General features: G+C 35.9%; 1 protein-coding gene across 2 annotated transcripts in view; it reads left to right on the top strand.

The window, feature by feature from the left end:
- Window positions 1-21,905, top strand: part of SLC7A2 (solute carrier family 7 member 2) — a 52,905-nt gene that overhangs the window by 22,182 nt on the left and 8,818 nt on the right. Inside the window, exons 1-8 of one of the 2 annotated variants that reach the window (XM_070948989.1) lie at window positions 5,459-5,509; window positions 8,174-8,561; window positions 10,230-10,385; window positions 11,199-11,364; window positions 13,518-13,654; window positions 14,041-14,263; window positions 19,225-19,364; window positions 21,319-21,421. In XM_070948989.1, the coding sequence (XP_070805090.1) occupies window positions 8,189-8,561; window positions 10,230-10,385; window positions 11,199-11,364; window positions 13,518-13,654; window positions 14,041-14,263; window positions 19,225-19,364; window positions 21,319-21,421 (1,298 nt within the window). In that variant the 5' untranslated portion in view covers window positions 5,459-5,509; window positions 8,174-8,188. Of the gene's footprint in view, window positions 1-5,458; window positions 5,510-8,173; window positions 8,562-10,229; window positions 10,386-11,198; window positions 11,365-13,517; window positions 13,655-14,040; window positions 14,264-19,224; window positions 19,365-19,649; window positions 19,787-21,318; window positions 21,422-21,905 lie in introns of those variants that run through there. The other variant, XM_070948990.1, reaches the window with a different exon arrangement.

The following is a 21,905-nucleotide window of genomic DNA, read 5'->3' as shown; positions in this document are numbered from 1 at the left end:
GAAAAGAATTGGAACAGTACATGGAAGTAATCAGTGATGAAATGTAAAATTTGTTAGTACCGGTTCTGTGGGGGTGGCTTGGTGGGGGTGGGGTAATGTGACTGGGTGGGCATGGCCACCTTTTTTTTTCTTTTTTACTTTTAAAAGCATTTTTTCTACAACCTCTTTGGCTGAAGAGGTTGTAAAAAAATGCTTTTAAAAGGCTCTGCCGATCAGGCCACACAGCTGGGATCGTCAGAGGGATTCTCAGAGGCTTTTAAAAGCATTTTTTCTATAACCTCTTCGGCGGAAGAGGTTGTAGAAAAAATGTTTTTAAAAGCCTCTGACAATCCCAGCTGAGCTGCGCGATCATCAGAGGCTTTTTAAAAAAACTTTTAAAAGCATTTTTTCGGCAGAAGAGGTTGTAGAAAAAATGCTTTTAAAATTAAAAAAAAAAAGCCTGATTGCGCGGCTCAGCTGGGCATGAGGGGGCAGGGATTTTTGCTACCGGTTCTCCATACCACCTGCACCATCGCTACCGGATCGGGCAATTCAGTCCGAACCAGGAGCATTTCACCCCTGGAAGTAATGGGGATCAATGCCTTTTAACCTTGGCAGTTTGACTGGCTCTGAAGGCCATTCCTGGAAGACTTGTGACCATCCTTGTGTAGTTGGTTGACCATTATAAGAACAGACTGGAAGACTAAATGGGCCAGGGATCATATGCTTATGTGCTTACCATTGCAGTTATGTAAATAAGCCAATCCTTCCTCACGATTACTGTTTTGGGAGAGTGCTTGTGACATTTCCCCCAAATTCTTCTCAATTGTCCAATCAGTTGCCGTCCCTGGGGTTTATCAACAGTGTTACATTGCAAACATATGTTTAAAAGTGGAAGTTTACAGAATTTCAGAGTTGTTGAGAGTTAGGTGGCATACCAGTTTAATACATCATCATCATCATCATCATCATCATCATCATCATCATCATTATAGACTTGTCTGTAAAAATTCTGTGCTATAGATTTGGCATTGGTTCAAATGATCCAGCATGTTTCAGTTCTAACTTTGGAGGCTAAAATTTCTATGTTTGCCCAAAGCCCTAATAAATATCTCTTTATTAGCTGTCGAAATCAGTTAATACTTAATATAATTCTGTTGATCTCAGTGGAGCTCAGACAGACCCAAACTAGCACAAATCATTGGTAGACATAATTGCCTTATACTAAGTGAAGGGTGGAAAAGGAATGAAAATAAAACTCTATTGGAGTGCTATGTAAATTCAGCTTGAAACTTCCATTATGGAAATGTTAAGAATTAGTTTTAGTATTAATGTCACATCTTCCTTATTTTATGCTCAGTCTCTACATAATGCAAAATAAAACAGTTATCTAGTGCAGGGGCCCCCAACCCACAGTTGGCGAATTGGCACCGGTCAGCGGCATGCCAGAAACTGGTTGGCGCAAACATGCGAAGCCCCTTCCACGGATGTAGGCAGCACACAAAGCCACACCCCCTCAGATCCGCAGAAAAACCTGTCTCCATGGAAACGATCCATGGCGTCCAAAAGATTGGGGACCACTGATCTAGTGTGACTCAGAAGGATGCCTTCTCTGTGAGGCATCATGAGCCTGGTTAAGAATGGCAGACATTTAAATAAGAATGAATGGTGAATTTCTGTACATATCTGCTTAATTAAATCCAGATATATTCAAAGAAAATACCCAAGATTTTCCTGTAAGTTTACACTCATTAAGCAACTCTCTTCAATTAAAATATATAAGGATTAATTCCAGGTATGTTTGTTAACTATCTGGGTCCCTAGAAATGACAGCGGTTTTGTTTAAACTATGTTTTACATCGTGTTTGTGTAATATATCTAATACCTTCCTGCAAAACATAAATGTATTACAATAGAAGACATATAAAATAATAGAAGAATCTGTATTGAATGGAAAGCATGCTGGAATGAAATGCTATGCTACATTGAAAGCATGCTGGGATAAAAATGTGAACATAATTGTCCAAGGATTTAATCTTAATGGAGGGGGCAAAAACAACAGATGCTATTTTGCTACTCCCAAGATAAACATGACTGCAATGGAACATTTTGATAGTGTATGTGCAGTGGTGAGTTTGCCTTGTGACCTGCAGTCGTTTAACAACTTTGTCCATTGGAAAGGCTGTTTACTTTGTACTTAAAAGTAAATACCTAGTTAATAGATCATTTGCTTAGGTAAACTTCAGAACTGTTGAGTGGAAACTGTGTATTGAATTGCTCTGTAAAGCTGTCATCCTACACCATTTTCCTGAGAGTAAACTCATTGTGGTTAGTGGGACTTACCTCTGAGTAGAATGCACAAGTTAAAATAAAGTCATAGAACATAGAATCATAGGGCTGGAGGAGACCTCAGAGGTTTTCTAGTCCAACCCCCTGCTCAAGGCAGGACATCTTATATTTTCCAATATTTACTTGGAACTGTTGACCTTGGTTTTAGTTTAATGAATTTATAGCACTCAGATGACGTTTTTGGGACTGTTCCTGAAAATTGTGATGTTTCTTGTGACCTAGGATTATATAAATAGCATTTATACAATAAATTGCTCATTTAAGTATCTCCATTCATCTCATGTGTTTGTTTGTTTGTTTTTAAAAAAGGAAATGGTTGAAACTACTAGGTGTAAACAAAATAGGTAAAATTATACTGACCATAAAAGATAGTGTAGAAATTTATACTGGATTAGGGGTGGGAAGAGAAGAAATTTTCCAGATTATCTGCATTAGGGGTAAACAGGGTCTGTTTAGTACTGGATGAGAGAGCATGAGGAAATGCCCAGTTGTAGGTCAGAAGTTGGACAGCCTTCTAGAAGAGCACTCTGAAAGAAGATAGTGTTAAGTAACATGTATATTATTGCCAAGCAAATTATATAGATGTGCCCATGCATCAATCAGAAGTCAAGATCTGCATGGAATATTTACTCTTATATGCTGCAATAAAACTTTCCCTTGATCTGATGACCTTCAGAGGAGTTGACCTCAGTTCTCAGTCAGTATGACTATTGGCTACTAGGGTTCCTTTACAAAATCTTAGTACCAAAACAGAAAGAGGTCTTCTATTTCATCCTTATCTTGCATTCGCTGTAGTTATTCATTACATGGTAATTCTTGTGTGGTCATTGTATTTGCTTGTTCAAATCTCCTGAGATCCTCATACAATTTGTAATGATGTCTTAAGGATTTCTACCAGTGTTAAAACCATAGCCTTACTGACAATTGGAGAAAGGACCTAGCTGATTTTGTTTGTTCTGGAAATTGCTAAGCCATGTTAACCTGGTTGGCATTGAATGGAAGACCGTTTAGGAAGTTGGGGGAAAATGCACAAAGCAGTGGACAAAGCAGTGATGGAAAACCACTTCAGCATTTCTTGGCAGCACTTCAGCATTGCTGCCAAGAAAATTAAAGATGTCTTCAGAAATTGAGCTTGACTTCCAAGGTAGCATTGTTCATATGTCGTGAAACTACAACTATAATTAGCTATAATATCTGTATTATATGTGAGAGTTTAAGGCTGATTTTGTATTGCATGTAATTGCACGTAGGCATACCTACACTGCAAAAGGATTATTGGGTAAGTATAGGTTGCAGATGGTGCAGACTTTTCAACATCCAAACTGTGTGTTGTTTGGAGATGCATATCCTGCATTTTGATTGGTTGATTTGACTAACTGTCCTGTGCTTTGCTGTTTGAGTGCCCCCTAGTCAGAACATTACATTTGCAGAAATATAAATGGAACACTTGGACAACCATTCCTGATTGAGAGATGCATATCTTTCTTGATGTGTAGTGCCGGAAAAGTCTGCTCAACTCTTTCTTACTCTGTTTCATTAAAATAATCAGGGTTATGGCTTTCTTTAGCATGGAAGATTGTCTTTCCCCACTAACTTGAATCTTACTGCTTTTCTTTAAGTCTTTTCCCTGATAAAGGCATACCTCATTAGAACTAAGAGCAGGATCTGATGGCAGACACATAGTGCAGCAACTTTTAGGACGCTAAAAACTGATTAATGACTAGAAAAAAAAGTACCTTCTTTTCTTGACCACATATAAGGGAATACCTACCTACCACTTATACATTTAGCATAGCATCAATATTTCAGAGATACTTCTTCCAAAATATTTTTGAGTGGAGAGTCATCATCACTCCACAGCATTGTCTCCGTGGATAACAATGAGCAGTGACAATCTAACAATCTCAGTTGCCTCTATTAACAGATTTGCTGCTTATAGCAAAATCCTTTGCCTCTTTCTTGGTGACCCCATATAGCAATAGAGCAGTGGTTCTCAACCTGTGGGTCGGGGCCCCTTTGGGGGTCGAACAACCCTTTCACAGGGGTCGCCTAAGACCATCGGAAATCACATATTTTCAATGGTTTTAGGAATAATTTTATGGTTGGGGGTCACCACAACATGAGGAACTGTATTAAAGGGTCGCGGCATTAGGAAGGTTGAGACCCACTGCAATAGAGTAACGGATTAGCTTCCTTTTTCTGCAAATAACCATTTTGCTATTCATTTAGAAGTGAAATAGCTTTAGCAAACTGGATGGGAAGATCTCATCCGGCCAGTTGGCCAGAAGAACTCCATCTCTAAATTAGCAATAGATAGAATATATTTATTACATCCATACCTGTACTGTAAAAATGCCAGTTATCCAAATCCATAGTAAAAAGAACAGCTCCTCAAATTTTAAAGGGATATCAAGGGTAAGAGTAAGCAGATATAGCTCCCAAATAAAAATGTAATTAATTTAAAAATGTAATTAATTTAGAAATGTAATTTATGAAAGCAGACTAGTACAGAAAAAGCCAACATCTATTTACATGTCTGTTTAAGTGACAAGGTTTTGCCTGACAGTTTAAGGTCATCAGCCAAAGAAGATAATTGTCAAGCCTCATTATTTGTTTGATAGTTTTTGAATCCTAATGTTGTTGACATTTTTCTTACAACTAGCATGGTGGTTCATAGGGGATAGTGTCTTAGCATTGCATTGCTCCCCATGAGAAATTTATCTTTGTGGTTTGGTACAATTGAGAATATATATATAAACCATTCTTTTGGTCATAATCCTAGGCTGGACTGACTTTTGTAGTGTTTATAAATTTACCTGTTCTATCAATTATTATGTTAATCAATATTAGACCTACAAAATTATTAGTCTGTTATTTGTAGACATATATTTAACAGATGTCCAGCTAGCTTTTTAAACAGGAAAAAAAGCTGGTGTGGTTTCTTAAATGGTATAAATGAATACCATAACTTTTTTTATTTGTTTGCCAAAAAGGTGGGTAAACTCTGTATTATCCAATCACCTGTAGTTGATTTTCCTCCACCCCCTGAAAGCAAGCAGCTTCAGACAGCCTAACCTTTCAATTTTTAAAAAAGGCAGTTGTCTAAGTAAAATCTTCCTGCAGCCCGCATCTTCCTTACTCTCTGTGCCTGAGAAATACAGAACTTGAATATTATTGTTAGGTAAGTAAAGGCTGGGCTCAAAACAAATCTATATTGAAACAAAATACTTTGCTGGAGATTCTCTTCCACTCACCCACTGAATGTGGAATGCTGGCCCCTGTTAACAAATCTGTTTTTTCTTTAAAACGATGTTTTCATATTAAAGTAGATTAGAAATGTAACATATAGCATGTTAATATTCAGCATTTTGGTAATGTAAACATTCAAAAGAAGCAAAAAATAATGTTTTAATCCTGGAAGTTTAAATTTTCTCTAAATCTGCTGCAGTTCAACGATACTGTTGGAATGATTTTAAAATTCTGTGAAGTTTTCTTAATGTTACTTTCAATATTTTGTAAAGGAACATTTTAAGTTCACGTTACTGGGAGACTGACGTGATGGAGACACTATTTCCAAGAACATTTACTTGGAAATAAGTTTTAATAACCTCTGTGAAATTAACTGGGGAGAATTTCTTTTTACAATTACACAATAGATATTTTATAGTAGCACTTAGTAAGGTCAATAACTGTGTTATAATGTACAAACAATTTTGTAAATATGTTTAAAAGTCAATAGCTTAATGAATGAGCTTTGTGAGTAAATTATTCAGACTAGCTTTTCTCCTACAACTTAAAATTGGGATTGGTGAGGTTGAAAGGTATGGGAAAGGAGAATGCTTAGAACCTAACTTTTTTTTTTAAAGATAACAGATTGATGGATTATCATTATGGGAAGGAGAGAGTTGTTTACTAATCATACACATTTTATAGTAACACCCTTAATTAATAGAGCCATAAAACAGTCACATCGTCATAACTTCCTTCTCTTGCAAAGAGTTATATGTAGAATTATGAGAGCGTTTGTACAATTATATTTTACAATTCATGTTTCCTTCCTTACTACAGGACTGTGGAATCCTTTGGGATAGATAATGGAAGGGTGAGAATCTGTCCCAGTAAGAGAGATTGAGAAATTGATGCTACAGATTATAGTTTAAAGTATTATTTTGGATGCTAGAAAATCCTTGCTACAAATGCTATTTTTGAGAGCAGGTATCTAAGGTTTGGAAATGGAAAGCAACAGCATTATTTATTTTACATGTCTGGGAGTTCCATGCTAGGGAGAAAGAAGAAACAGTACCAAGCATTTTAAGGGCCCTGGACTAGAAAGATGGAAATCTGAGTTCTGATCCAGATTTAGGCATGGAAGCCCACTTTGGGCCACTCAGTCTCTCTCATCCTCAGGAAAAGTTTGCCAAAGTAGTGGCAAACTACTTTGGAAAATGTTGTCCAGAAAACTTTATGGACTAATTGCCAGGAGTCAATAGTGACTCAAAGTTCCCTTCTAATTTTAGCTTGTTGTGATAACTGTGTAATTATATAATAGCTAAGTGCGATAACATTTATTTTAGTCATACTTAGATGGTAAAGTTGCAATATTAAGCTTTAATAAGCTACAACAGAGAAAGGAATACATAAGCTATACATTCTGCAGTAGAATCATAATTTTTTCAGGTTATGATTGTGACATGATTTTATCTCACTTAGCCAATTAAGTGAGATAAATGTATTCTTAAAAGTATTCAAGTAAAGGAATCACCTGTTTTATAATCATAGAGAAATTGTAGGTGATTTCTCAATCACAATGTGATGAAAAGGAGGCTGGGGTGTGTGAGTGTGTGTATGTGTGTATCAGAAAACATGTGCAGCACTGCCTTCATCACTTCGATGAAAAGAGCAAGATCATGAAGATTCATGAAAGCAAGAATATGTTGACTTGATAGAGAACATTTTTCTTTGACCCCTATAATGAAAAAGAGCAGATTATTGTAACATTGTTGAATATGCTAATCAAAATGTTGGTAATGTTAGTTATAGTGTGGTGCTTTAGCCTGGCCCATTTAGAAAGACCTTGGCATTATGGATTATAAATATTTCCTCTTTCCATACTAATTGAGAACGTTTTTGTTGATGTATTTCTCTTTGTCAATGACATATCTCCAAATGCAATTGCAAATAAAGCAGATCTTAAAGCCATTTTCCACACTGCTGCTTTTGGGAAGCATCTATAGATGCGTACATCGTAGGGGAGACTTGTTTGGATAGGTACAATGGATTGCTGCTTATGAAAAGGTTGTGAATTAGAAAAACCACAATAGGAGAGATTAGAATGAATGCTGATCCATCAGTTGTCTTCTTAAGCTTCAGCATGTTATTATTATGAAGTACAATTAGTGAAATTGCATAATCATAATTTAAATACATTTTCAGTGGTCTGAAAGTAAGTGAAAGTGAGAATAATCCCTTAATTTTGTGCTATTTCTTAGTTATTGTGTATAAACTATATTTTTTCTTAATTATATTAAACCTTTGATTGAATGAGTCTTGGTTTAGCACACTTCGGACACAATGGATAAAATCTCTCTCTATATTATATGGTTCTGTCCATAGTTGTACAGAACAGCAAAACCTTATTCACCATTTCAAACTTGTATAAAATGTGTCAAGTACTTTATGTAAAATCCTGTTTGGATTTAACAGAAATTTTGGTTTTACAGACACCCTTCTCCTCCATTAAGTCTGTTAGAGCAAGATTCACTACATACAAATGGTTGTGTTATAATGAATCTGAAGATGATACTTTGGGTTCTTCGTTTTACAGTCATCTCTTTTTCATTTTTAGGCTTTTTCATCCAACATGACCGGTGGCCCAGCCTTGTCATTTGCTCGGTGCCTGCTGAGGAGAAAAATCGTCAACGCGGACAGTCTTGAAGATTCCAAGCTATGCCGCTGCTTATCAACTGTGGATCTTATTGCTTTAGGAGTGGGAAGCACCCTTGGTGCTGGTGTTTATGTCCTTGCTGGAGAAGTTGCAAAAGCAGATTCTGGACCTAGTATTGTACTTTCTTTTCTCATAGCTGCCCTAGCTTCTGTTATGGCCGGACTTTGTTATGCAGAATTCGGTGCTCGTGTCCCAAAGACTGGCTCAGCCTATCTGTACACATATGTAACTGTTGGTGAAATCTGGGCTTTTATCACTGGCTGGAATCTCATTTTGTCCTACGTTATAGGTATGTCTGAAAGTTGTCAGGTTTATACGGAAAGTCAACACAGACTTTTGGCTTTGGATCCTGGCTGCTGTTGACTATTTTGAGTAAACCTCTGCTGTTTCTTTCTCATGAGAGAGCCAGAGAGAGGAAGAAGCAGAGACAGTTTCTAGACATGCTCTGAAATGCATTTGACCTTTCTCTGTCTGTTGACAATGGTGAAGATAGGACAGAATGTAGCAACCAGCAATATGAGAGGGGTTTTAACTCACTATGTATTAGGATGATAACATAGAAATGATACATGAACTAAGTAGAGAATACTTCAATCTCAAATATAGGTCTTGAATTCCAGTAGAACTTCTGGAAACCAAATACATTCAACAGGTTGACTCTCTTAGTACATTGGTTTGAATATAGCACGTAAGTTTGACATATATGATTTTCCAGGCACAATGTGAATAAACAAATTGTGGGCATGTAGGATTTAATGTATAAAAGTAGCAGACTGTAAAATATACCACTGTTCTTTCTAATTATTATTTGAAGCACAGCGTTCATGTGTTACATGCCATGCTGAAGAGGGAGTTGGGAAGCTTCTACAAAGAGTATGACACAAATCAGTAGAATTGTGGAGTTTTGCAAACTGCTTCATATATTTAATATTTCCTTATCTTGATCAGTATCCAATCAAGCATTAATTCATCAATCAGTTTTAATTACAGATTGAACAATTGTTTAATTCAGTCAGTTATTGAAGCTATTTGATACTTTAAATAGCACACATTAGTTATCTGGTGATTTTTCTGATAAAATAATTCTACTGATAAAGAAGACCTTATCCTGTTTGGATTAACCCTACTTCCCCAATATTTGGTCAATAAATTGCGATCTGTTAGGAAATAGCTACTTATGTAACCCAATGTGAAATATCAGAGAGGTGAAACAATGCTGTAAACTTATATCCCTTAGAGTGGGTTATGCTTGTGTGTGTATATACTAAAGATAAGCAGCCTGTTTCAAGTTTAAACTGATTTTTTTTATCAGCAGCATTTGTTTCCACTTTCAAAGTCAAAGTTATGCTTTGACTTTAAAAAGGTTGTTTTGATATTCATCTTAATATATATTATAAAGTAAGATTGCTTTTTAAAAAATGCAAGCAAGGACTATATTTATGCCCCTATCTACTCGAAAGCAGCTTTTCTTAATGAAGTATATTATTTCTATACATATATTGGAGTGAATAACCTACAGGCTGCATATAGTCCTCATAGCCCCTGTGCTATTCACCAGTGAAATTTGATAGTGTAATTTGGTCTCAATATTTGACAATGACAGAATTGCAGTGTACTTCTAGAATTCATGATGTGTCCACATTGTTTCCAGAATTTTGAGTTTTAATTTATTTATTTTCTTCATGACCTTGGCAACCTTGGCCATATAAAAAGTTGAGCATCTTTAAAATAGGAATGAACAATTTATTCTTATTGTTTATTTGATATCATTTTAGCATGATGGTTCAGGCATAAGACTGGAAAGATTTTTTGAAATTAGTGTGATAACATAATTACAGAATGGAATTATGAACAACTTTAAGAGACTGGATGATACTATGTAAATTGTACAGTACTTTTGTGCTATTTGCCATTGTGATCTGCCAAATATACCACATTTTTGTTTTTTATGTCAAAGGTACTTCAAGTGTTGCAAGAGCATGGAGTGGAACCTTCGATGAACTTCTTGGAAAACAAATTGGTTATTTTTTCCGAACTTACTTCAGAATGAATTATTCTGGTTTAGCAGAATATCCAGATTTTTTTGCAGTCTGTCTAATATTACTTTTAGCAGGTACAGTAATTTTAATGGTCATTTTTCTTTGACAATAATCTTTATAATAATCTATGAAAAATGTGTTTTACAACATGTAATGCTGGATTTACACAAAGTTATAGTATGGTGTACAAGAATATCGTCTGATTTAGGTATTTGCAATCAAAACTCTAATCAGTCCTTATTTCAAAGATATAATTACACCTGAATTATTCTTTTGAATTAAAAATTATGTGGTTAATTTTGCTCTTAGTAACACTTATTTGTCAATGACTGTGTTTGGGGTTTCTCCATATAGTCACAAGAGGAATAATTGTATACAGGCTCCTCATTTAGCAACCACAATTAGGACTGGCAACTTAGTTGTTAAGCAAAACAGTCACTAAGTAAAACGACAATGGTGTTTAAGATCTTACTTCAGTTTTTCTTTGCTTTAAAGTTCTACAAAGTTCATAATGGAAAGATTGGTCATAAAGTCATTTTTTTCATCAACATCATAATTACAAATGATCATTAAACAGGACAGTTGTTAAACAAAGTCTATTTGTATTCACTGCAGCTCAAAACTCACTGTTGACTACAATGTGAATAATGTATTATTTGCATCTGATGATATTAGTGTCCTACCTTCATACGTTTCCCAGTTCTTCTGGCTCGGAGGTTAAGTGGTGGTATTACAGGAATACAGACACTATGCACATATAGGCCCAGTAGAGGCTTGCACTGTGCAGTGCATATAGACAGATATGTTATTGTATGTATGGTCAAGTATGATAATTATATTAGAAACATTAAGAGATCTCGCTTATGACTAAAACATCTCTTTTATAGGACTTTTATCATTTGGAGTAAAAGAATCTGCATGGGTAAATAAAGTCTTCACCGCTGTTAACATCTTAGTCCTGCTCTTTGTTATGATTTCTGGCTTTGTGAAAGGCAACATTAATAACTGGAAGAGAACTGAAGAATTTCTGATAAACTACACTGCAGAAATAAAGTAATATGGCTTTTCTTGTTCTATATTCCCTTTCCTTCTATCATCTTTTCTGTTCTGAGAGCATTTACACTAAACTAAGAATTAGGAACCTCTGTCCATATCCCAGATTTAGCTCACGTAGCCTCCCACCTGATACAGATGGCACACTGAAGACGGGGTGGAGGCTATCAAAATGCCATTTTTCATATTTTATGTCTGGTGACGGATAATGCAGGGAACAGGAATTGCACATAAATTAAAAGTTATGAGTCAAGGAGTGGGCTGTGATCCAATCCAATAACATTAATTCTTTTTTGACCAGACTTTCTTTGGAAGGCAGTGGTTTAATTCCTCTTTCTTTTCTAATCAACCAAAGGTGACATTCCTTTTTTGTTGATTTTTTTAATTTGTTTCATACAAATTGGGAATCATAAAATAAAAGATAATAGTATTGGGAATCATAAAATAAAAGATAATAGTTCCTATCACACTATAATAAACGGTGGCTTCTAGCTGACTGTGGGTGATCTTGAAATATTTATTTTTATTTATTTATTTATTTTCAATTTATATACCGCCCTTCTCCCTGAGGATTCAGGGCGGTGCACAGCCAGAATTAAAAACATGAAATACAAATATTAAAAACAATTAAAATCTATATAAATTTGGCCCAAAATTTAAAAAACCACAAACCAATTAAACATTTAAAAAATTTTAAAAATTTCTTCCTAAGCCAGCCCGGCTTGCTGGAAAAAGTGGGTTTTAAGGGCACGGCGGAAGGCACTGAGGTCTTGGATTCTCCTTATCTCTGGGGGCAGCTGATTCCAGAGGGTAGGTGCCCCCACAGAGAAGGCTCTCCCCCTGGGGGTCACCAGCCTACATTGTTTGGCTGATGGCACTCTGAGGAGGCCCTCTCTGTGGGAGCGCACGGGTCGCTGGGAGGTCGTCGGTAGCAGCAGGCGGTCTCGAAGATAGCTAGGCCCTATGCCATGGAAATACCAAGAAGGTTGATATTTGGGTGGGAAACCATGAGGAAATCCCAGGGCTGAGGGCTAGGTTGGAAAATTTAAAGTCTCAGAAGCAGGCAGTGGCAAATCATTTTCGCATAATTGCCAAGAGATTACATTGACATTCCTGTGAAATTACTGGGGTCATCCTTGAGCCAAGGAAGATTTTTAACAATAACAGAACCTGGGTTGTTTTGTAGGCATAATTAAATAAAATCATGTTACTTTCTTGTCCTAATTTAAAATTAAAGCAGAAATGTACATAATCTCTAATTTATTATTAGATAATTAATTCAGAAATTTACCCAAATGAAACTGTGGTTTGGTGCTTTGCTTCTAGTTTAATGGATGGGATCCCTCTCAAAAAATAAGAGGTAGGGAAATGTATTGCATTCCCATTTTCTTCATACAGCAAAATTTTGACTGAAGTTACCACCATATTAACCTGGATATGGGAAATACCCAGGACTGCAGAACAGGCAGAAAATGGGACCAGGTTCGATTAGTCACTTTAGATCTTCTGTCTTTACTCAGGGAAGATATAAGCAGCAACTTTTTGTTACCTTATCACTAAAACTGGGAAGAAGTCTGTGTATTATAATACCTTCTAAGCTTTGTAGTGAGACTTTTTAAAAATAAGTCTTAAAATCACAGCTGTAATGGAAAATCTGCCATCCCTTTTATGAGAGTAATGTGTGGCCATCCATCTAGGTAGGAATGGTGAAAACTTGCAGGATTATAGAAGAAAATATTATTTTGGTGCGCATTGATATTTAGGAGAAATCTCTGGGTGCTTTATCAACAAGGTAAAATAAGGAAAAACTAGCAACTGTCAGTAAATAATTTGAGTGACAAAATAAGACTTCTTAAATTGTTCATTACATGTATAAAGCAGACTAGTTGTAAATAGTATAATGTGTTCTACTTCATACATTTCATTTCTATCGTGAGTCTATCGTGAATCTTTGTCAGTTATATTACCTTATGAAGTGGTAAGATCTGTGAAAAAGGCAGAAAACTAATGATATTGCTGGGCTAATACCACCAATCTATATAGTGCCACAATTATGGAAAGATAATTACATTCTACATTGCTTTAGGATTGTTTGATAACTACAGTAAGTGATAAATATCTAAAATGTTATAAATTGTTAATTGTATATTTAGAAATCTATCATCCTCTGAGAATGTGACAAGTATATTTGGAGCTGGTGGCTTCATGCCATACGGCTTTACCGGAACACTAGCTGGCGCTGCAACCTGCTTTTATGCCTTCATAGGATTTGATTGCATTGCAACTACTGGTAAGCTTTTAAAATTGTGCTGTTTTAATAGAAATTGTTAGATAGATCTCCATTTTATCTACACAACAGCCTTTGCTTGTGGTTGTCCTGAGAGAGATTGACTACCCCAAAGTCAGCCAGTGAGTTTAGAGGGTAGAAATGACCATAGTGGGTCTTCTGAATAAACATATTTGAATTATGTGCTCTAAATCAAATACATAAGCACATTGCCGTGCTAAATTTAACCAAGAATATTTTTAGCCATTGCAACCAGATATACGTTTTCCAATAGATATAGATAATTCTTATTGTCCTGGATACACATTCTAGATGTTTCTTTCTTATTGGCCTTTTGTCACTGTCCATATTTCATGTTCACTGTAGTTGCATTTATTTTCTCCTCCTAGGGGAAGAAGTCAGGAATCCTCAGAGGGCCATTCCTATTGGAATTGTAGCATCTCTACTCGTCTGCTTTCTGGCATATTTTGGAGTTTCAGCTGCTTTGACTCTTATGATGCCATACTACTTACTTGATGAGAAAAGTCCTCTCCCTGTGGCATTTGAGTATGTTGGATGGGGCCCAGCGAAATACCTTGTAGCAGTCGGATCTCTGTGTGCTTTATCAACAAGGTAAAATAAGGAAAAATAATTTGAGTGACAAAATAAGACTTCTTAAATTGTTCAGTACATGTATAAAGCAAAGTGGTTGTAAATAGCACAATGTGTTCTACTTCAAATCCTGCTGTTTAACTTAAATTTTTAATCTGTGTGCTACTTAGTATGAAGAAGTCAGTGAATGGACTGTTTAATTATTCAGCCAATCTCAGTCTGATGAATATAGTCTTAAGAATTATACTGGATTTATACAAAATATTCATGTTGGATAATATCAATACAGTGCAGCTCTTTTGTTCAGTCCCATTTTTTTAAATAACACATTGAAAAGATCTTCTAAAAAGTGCAGCAAAAACAGGAGTCCAGCCTTTTTTCAGAATTATTCAATTGAAATTCCTAAAATATTTGCTTTTAAGTGTATGCTTACAATAATTGCATCAGATTTGGATATCTGAAACTGTTTTATAGCTTCATTGCCTGCTAATACAGTTTGTCCTGAATGAAACAAGTTTCAAAAATACCCAATAATTCTACAGTTTATTGAAACCAGTCTTCCTCTTTTTAATTTAAAGTAAATGTGGTTTCAGTTGATATCATATAAAAATCTGAATTTGGAGGATTATTTCTCCTATAAAAGAGACATCCATTTTTCTACACTATTACTAATTACTGCCACATATACTTTAGTGTACTTTGGAATTTTTCTGAAGCAAGTTTTTTGAACTTGGTGGTAGAATTGTAGGTTTTTTTCAAATCTTTTGTAGCCTCCTTTATTATTATTATTATTTATTCAATTTATATACCTCCCTTCTCCTATTGGACTTAGGGTGGTGCACAGCCAAGGATAAAAAACATACCAATACAAAATTTAAAATCAATTAAAAGAATTATACAGCTTTGGCCCACAATTTAAAACAATCCAATTAAAACCCAATTTACACTTAAAAAGCTAAAAAGCTAAAAATAGCTAAAAAGGGGGGGGAGGTTTCACGCCAGCCCTGCTTGATGGAAAAGAAAAGTTTTTAGGGCACGGTGAAAGGCCCGGAGATCTGGTATCCTTCGTATCTCCGGGGGCAAATCGTTCCAGAGGGCAGGTGCTGCCATGGAGAAGGCCCTCCCCCTGGGGGTCACCAGCCGACATTGTCTGGCTGACGGCACCCTGAGGAGTCCCTCTCTGTGGGAGCGTACTGGTCGGTGGGAGGCTATCGGCCTTGCCTGTTACTTTTTAATCTGGCAAAACACAACAAATGAAAACCATCATTTTTTTCAGATGTCATTGAAAGATAGGAAATCTGATAGGTTAAAGAGACAATTCTGCAACGAAATACCAGAAATACACATCTTGGCTAGTTTTTAACTTGGATAAATGCAATAACATTTACAACTCACCATTATAAATTCACCATATTTTTATTCTGCTTTGAAACATTTTTTTTTTAAAAAAAACAATGATTTTCCATAACATTGAAGAAAAAACATTCACCACAGCAATACTTTAAATACTCATATGATGTCTGCAAATTTCAATTTCAGCATTTTGGTTAAAATAAGCAATATTGCGCTGGCTTCCTAATGCTTAGAAGGAATTATAGGCCTGTTTGCTAATAATGCTGAGGCTATTAGCGAATATATTTTAAATTGGCATATGATATCAATAGGTATAAGCAATCTCTTCGGCATGCTAATATTAATCAAGTCATCCATTCTAATGTAGACAAGATATTCCTAATATATGAACCATAATTGGAAGATTAGAACATACTCATGTTATGATATGTTCTCCATTTCTCTTGTTTAGATTGTTCTAATTATAGTGTTTCATTTATTTATTAATATTAAACGATATGGTCCTTATAACCAGATTTTAATTGCAACGACCCTGTAAGTACTGATTAATTGACACAAATATTGTAGAATTCCATTGTACACCTTGGAAATGAGAGAATGGAGGCATGCAAGTTTTTGTCATAATAGTCTTAAACATAGTTATTTTAAAATTGTTTTATTATTTAGATTTCACAAACCACAGTAGTTTTGTTACTTTATTCCATTATGTGGTATATATAGTACATAAGACTATTCATTTCTTTTAAAACAATGTAGATGTTTTATAGTCACAGAATAAGACATAGAACTCTTTTCTTAATTATGTGCTATTATCATATAAACCATAATAAGGAGAAATATAGATTGAAATATATAAAGTTTGCTATTGGTAGGATTATACTTTATCTAAGGTAATGTACTACACCATTCTACTTAAAAAGAATGGCATGCCATTTCAAATTATGTATATATAATTTGCTATTGATATATGATAAGGACTTAATTATTGCAGGGATATTTGTTGCTTGTTTTTAATTCTGCTGCCTGATGCAATTATTCAAGATGTTTTGTGGTGATGCTTAATTATATTATGCCAAGATACATCTTACTGGTACATTGCTCTGGAAAAACTACAGTGAAGATACAAGCTACCTGAATAATTAAAATAAAGTCTTCATTTTAAGGAAAAATTGGAAAGATGGGTCTATTGAAAATGAAAGTTGGTTAAAGCCAAGTCTTTGTAAAGTAAATTATCTAAATTTGATTTAACAATCGTTTGACAGATCAGTGTAAATTCTTATTTTGTCCATGCACCCCAAGATCTGCTAAATTGGATCCATGAAATTAAAGTTTTATACAGTTATCAGTGTTTTATTACAAACATTATAGTTGTGGAACCAGTCGTAATCACTAAACATTACAGATATTATTCAACTTCAGAGAGTTATATCAAGATTTTTCTTCCGAATTTAAAAATATACCTATGGGAAATATTTATTTATTTTATTTATTTATTTTATTATATTTCTATACCGCCCTTCTCCTGCGGGACTCAGGGCGGTGTACAGCCAGGATAAAACATAGCATATAAAATTTAAAAACATTTTAAAAAACAATTAAATAATTTTGGCCCGAATTTAAAACAACCCAATTAAAACCGAATTTCGATTAAAAAACTGAGAGGATGGGATCAAGCCAGCCCAGCTAGATGGAACAAGTGTGTCTTCAGGGCCCGACGAAAATTCCGGAAGTCTGATATCGTGCGTATCTCAGGGGGCAGGTCATTCCAGAGGGCAGATGCTGCCACAGAGAAGGCTCTGTCCCTGGGGGTCGCCAGCCAGCACTGCCTGGCCGACGGCACCCTGAGGAGGCCCTCTCTGTGTGAGCGAACCGGTCGGTGGGAGGCTATCGGCGGCAGAAGGCAGTCTCGCAAATACCCCGGCCCTAAGCCATGGAGCACTTTAAAGGTGGTCACCAACACCTTGAAGCACACCCGGAAGACCACAGGAAGCCGGTGCAGCTCGTGCAGGAGAGGTGTTATATGTGAGCCCCCCGTCGCTCCCATAATCCCCCGCGCGGCTGCGTTCTGGACCAACTGCAGCCTCCGGGTGCACCCCAAGGGGAGCCCCATGTAGAGAGCATTGCAGTAGTCCAGGCGGGAAGTGACGAGTGCTTGAGTGACCGTGCGTAGGGAGTCCCGATCCAGAAAGGGATGCAACTGGTGTATCAGGCGAACCTGATAAAAAGCCCCCCTGGCCACGGCCGTCATATGCTCTTCTAAAGACAGCCGTGCGTCCAGGAGGACGCCTAAGTTGCGAGCCCTCTCCGTGGGGGCCAGTGATTCGCCCCAATAGCCAGCAATGACACCAGCTGGCTATATCGGGACGCCGGAAGCCACTCATGTATCTCATGTATCATACAGCATCTTTACAATAATTAATTAGGCTAATCTTATTTTTTTTCCTTTTTAAAGCTTTTTATCATATCACAAATCTGGTTGATATGACTTACTTTGTGTAGACTGGGGAGACAATAATTTGGGTTTGGTGATTGGCACTATTAGCTGGGGTCCTTGGTGATCTCTGAGCTTGGTGGCTTTCCTGCAGAAGTTTCATTACCAAACTAGGTAATATCATCAGAGCACTGATAATGAAATGTCTATAAGGAAACCAAGCTCAGAGAGCACCAAGGACCCCACAAATTAACCTAAGCTATAAATGCAGGCAGTCCTAAACTAACAGCAGTTCAATTTGTGGCCATTTGAAGTAACAACAACACTGAAAATAGTGACCGATGACCATTTTTCATATTTACGTCCGTTGAAGCATCCCATGGTCACCTGATCAAAGTTCAGATGCTTGGCAACTGCTTCATATTTATGACAGTTGCAGTGTCCCAGGATCATATCTTTTTTACCTTCTGACAAGCAAAATCAATGAGGAAGCCAGATTCATTTAACAACCGTGTTACTAACAACAACTGTAGTGATTTGCTTAACAATTGTGGCAAGAAAGGTAAAATGGGGCAAAACTCGCTTAACAGATGTCTCATTTAGCAATAGAAATGTTGGGCTCAATTTTTATTCATAGGCTAGAATTATATTAGGCATAATATACTGTAGTAGATATTATGTATACTATAATAACAATATTAACTTACTTGATTTAGGCATTACCTGATTCCAGAATCAAACAAAATTGAATACAATATGAATAAGGAAAAAAAAGATAAATAAAAGCAAGTACGAAAGCATAATATTGTGATGCTGTTTAAGAGAATGTTATTGCACTACTCCAGAGATTGAGGACAATTGGTTATGATCTACATTATATAATCTGTATGATGAATGATATTGGAATGAATTAATATTCAATCCATGAAAATGAATGATCTATATCAGATGTTGGAACCATACTATAAGTCCTTCCAAAAAAGTCTGCATATTAATATGTTATTTTTGTACCATTTAAAAACCAACGGATTCAGGAAACTTGTATCTTTACTGTAGTTATCACCATATATCATATCACCTCCTTGCCAAAGTCCCATATTCCAGAATCACTTCCTGTATTAGTATTGTGTTGCTTTTCTATAATAAATTGCATGACTTGGTGTTGGCCATGTTGCATGTTCTTTTGCTTTTTATTCAGTCTCCTTGGATCCATTTTCCCCATGCCTCGTGTAATCTATGCTATGGCATCGGATGGCTTGCTTTTCACATGTCTAGCTCAAATCAACCCCAAAACGAAGACTCCACTTGTTGCAACTTTATCATCAGGGGCTGTCGCAGGTGAGGTCCTAAGTGAATGTATTGTAAGGCAATGGATGCCTTCAGCCACAGACAACCTTCAGAGTGATACATTGAAAGTTATCATTGTATTCTATTGCAACTCAAGCTCTAAATTATGATTCTCTGAGTAAAAATATTATTTTGTCTGTCGCAAACATTGTCGGTTGGAAAACTAGGGTTTGACCGAGAAAGTACACCCATTTCTATCTATGTCTATATGTTGGGTTAGCTTTGGCATGTACTGTTGTTACTGCAACACTTGAACAATTACATTTTTTGTTCTAGTCTTCTGGGCTCTATGTTCCCTTTGCCTCGCATTCTGTTTGCCATGGCACGAGATGGTTTACTCTTTAGATTTCTTGCCAAAGTGAGCAAGAGGCAGTCTCCAGTTGCTGCCACAATGACAGCAGGGCTCATATCCGGTAAGCTCTGTATATTGAGGTTTCTTAACTGAGACCTGTTTTCCCATGCATAGCTCTGTGATATGATGGGCCTTGCTTGCTAATGGTTCGTGCATGTAAATTGGGAACAGAGTGCTGACTAATCAGAAGGCATATTTCATTTCAATTGTGATTATGGTGGTGGTGGAAGAATGAACTCCTTACAATTCTTCTCCAAAGCTTTCCTTCAGTGTGAACAATGATATTGCCTGGTGTGTGTGTGAAATAAAGAGTAAGTTAGTTATCTTGATAGTTTACTTTTTTTTTCAATGTCCCCATTGTGCTTTTTGTACAATTTCCATATACACTTTTCTACAACAAGTCTCCGCATCTCCTCTTAAGCCATCCTAAGCAGCATATTTTGCTAAAGGAAAGTGGCATGAAAGCTGTGCCTGATCCCCTCTCCATCTGGCACAGTTGCAATCTCAGCATGTTTTAAGTCTCTGTTTTAAACAGTGTTAAGTTTTTACGTGTTGAATTTTTCATAAAAATTGCCAGTTCAGATTATTTAGCCAGCTGAAAAAATGCTGATTATTTTTACTCCCACAATATGTATGATCTGCTCATTAGTAACAAAAAAACAAACAAACAAAAAGGTCAGGAAGTAATAATATAATATAACTATAAAGAACATTTTCTTTATTTTACCGATTTGTGCATTCTCTAATTCCACTTGCAAATTGTTTTATATTTCTTCCCAATTTCTTTCTTTTGCCACTTAGGGGTAATAGAGACTGTTTGAAGTGGGATTGATGGCTATAATAGTATCATATTTCTTTTAATCAACAAAATAACAAGAAATTTTACGAACAGAAATCACTCCTTGAAAATCTAGTTCTTGTTTATATTATACCTGCAGAAGACAATGTGACTAATTTTCTTTCCTCTTAACAGTCTGTCTACCATGTCTTTAGTAAAGCAATCCAATACATTTTATTTGTTTTAACACTGTTTAAAGAGAGATAGTTTTTATGGATGCCTGAGAGTTCAAAATTCTTTGCATGAGCTTTCTGCAAGAAACAGATTAACCATGACCATAGTTATCAGAATACTTTGTATCTATCTGTACTCTATCAAAATAAATACAATTTGATCCAAAATATTACTTAATTGCTCAGATGGATAATTCACAATAAAGTTTGCCTGAAACATCTGCATGCTTTTTAAAATTACTGTGACTTTCACAAATAAGGTTGTTGTTTTTTTGCATTGTCCATTTTAAAACCAAAACATTGTAAATGATTTGAGAATAATTTTAACTTAACAAAAGTTTCCATGAATGAATTATTTATCTCAAACAGATTATAAAAGATTGCTATAATGAACAAACTTTAATGGTCATATAGCAATGATTTATCCTATTCAAAATTAATATGATTATAATGTCAGAAACTGCAAACAGTTCATAAACTCAGTAAACAAATATTAAATGCTTAAATATATGATAAGAAATATATATGCTTTGCTTAATATGTAGATACTTAATGCGAATGCTGTTTTTCCCGTTCTTCTAGCTCTAATGGCTTTTCTCTTTGACCTAAAAGCCTTAGTAGACATGATGTCTATTGGTACACTTCTTGCATACTCATTGGTAGCTGCTTGTGTTCTCATACTTAGGTGAGTTCTGAAATTGAGTTTATAAGCAATTTGCAAAAGTAATTTTTCTGTAAAATAATTTTTGTGTAAACGGTTTTGCTTCTGCCTCAGTTACAGAAGACAATATATTTAAATGCTGGCCTTGTGCATGAGGTCATCATAAAATTTCAGACCATGTGTGGTTCCTATATTTCTGCAGATTTTAAAATGAACAAAACTATGTATTAGTGAAGATTCAACCCTGGGGAAGATCTGCATAGTTAAGGCAATGGTTGTATTATCTAATTAGTGTGTTGACAATCTAGTGACATTGAGGTGTCATGCTGCCTCTCAAATGGTAGTGCAGCAGACTAAAGCACTGTTATTAACATCAGCTGCCTGCAATTACTGCAAGTTCAAATCTCACCAGGCTCAAGGTTGACTCAGCCTTCCATCCTTTCTAAGGTAGGTAAAATGAGGACCCAGTTGTGGGGGCAATAAGCTGACTTTGTATAAAATATACAAA

This window comes from Pituophis catenifer, unplaced genomic scaffold (genome assembly GCF_029215685.1).
Source record: "Pituophis catenifer annectens isolate HBS135680 unplaced genomic scaffold, rPitCat1.0.hap2 SCAF_8, whole genome shotgun sequence".
NCBI lineage: Eukaryota > Metazoa > Chordata > Lepidosauria > Squamata > Colubridae > Pituophis > Pituophis catenifer.
This window is presented reverse-complemented; position numbering and strand designations above follow the sequence as displayed.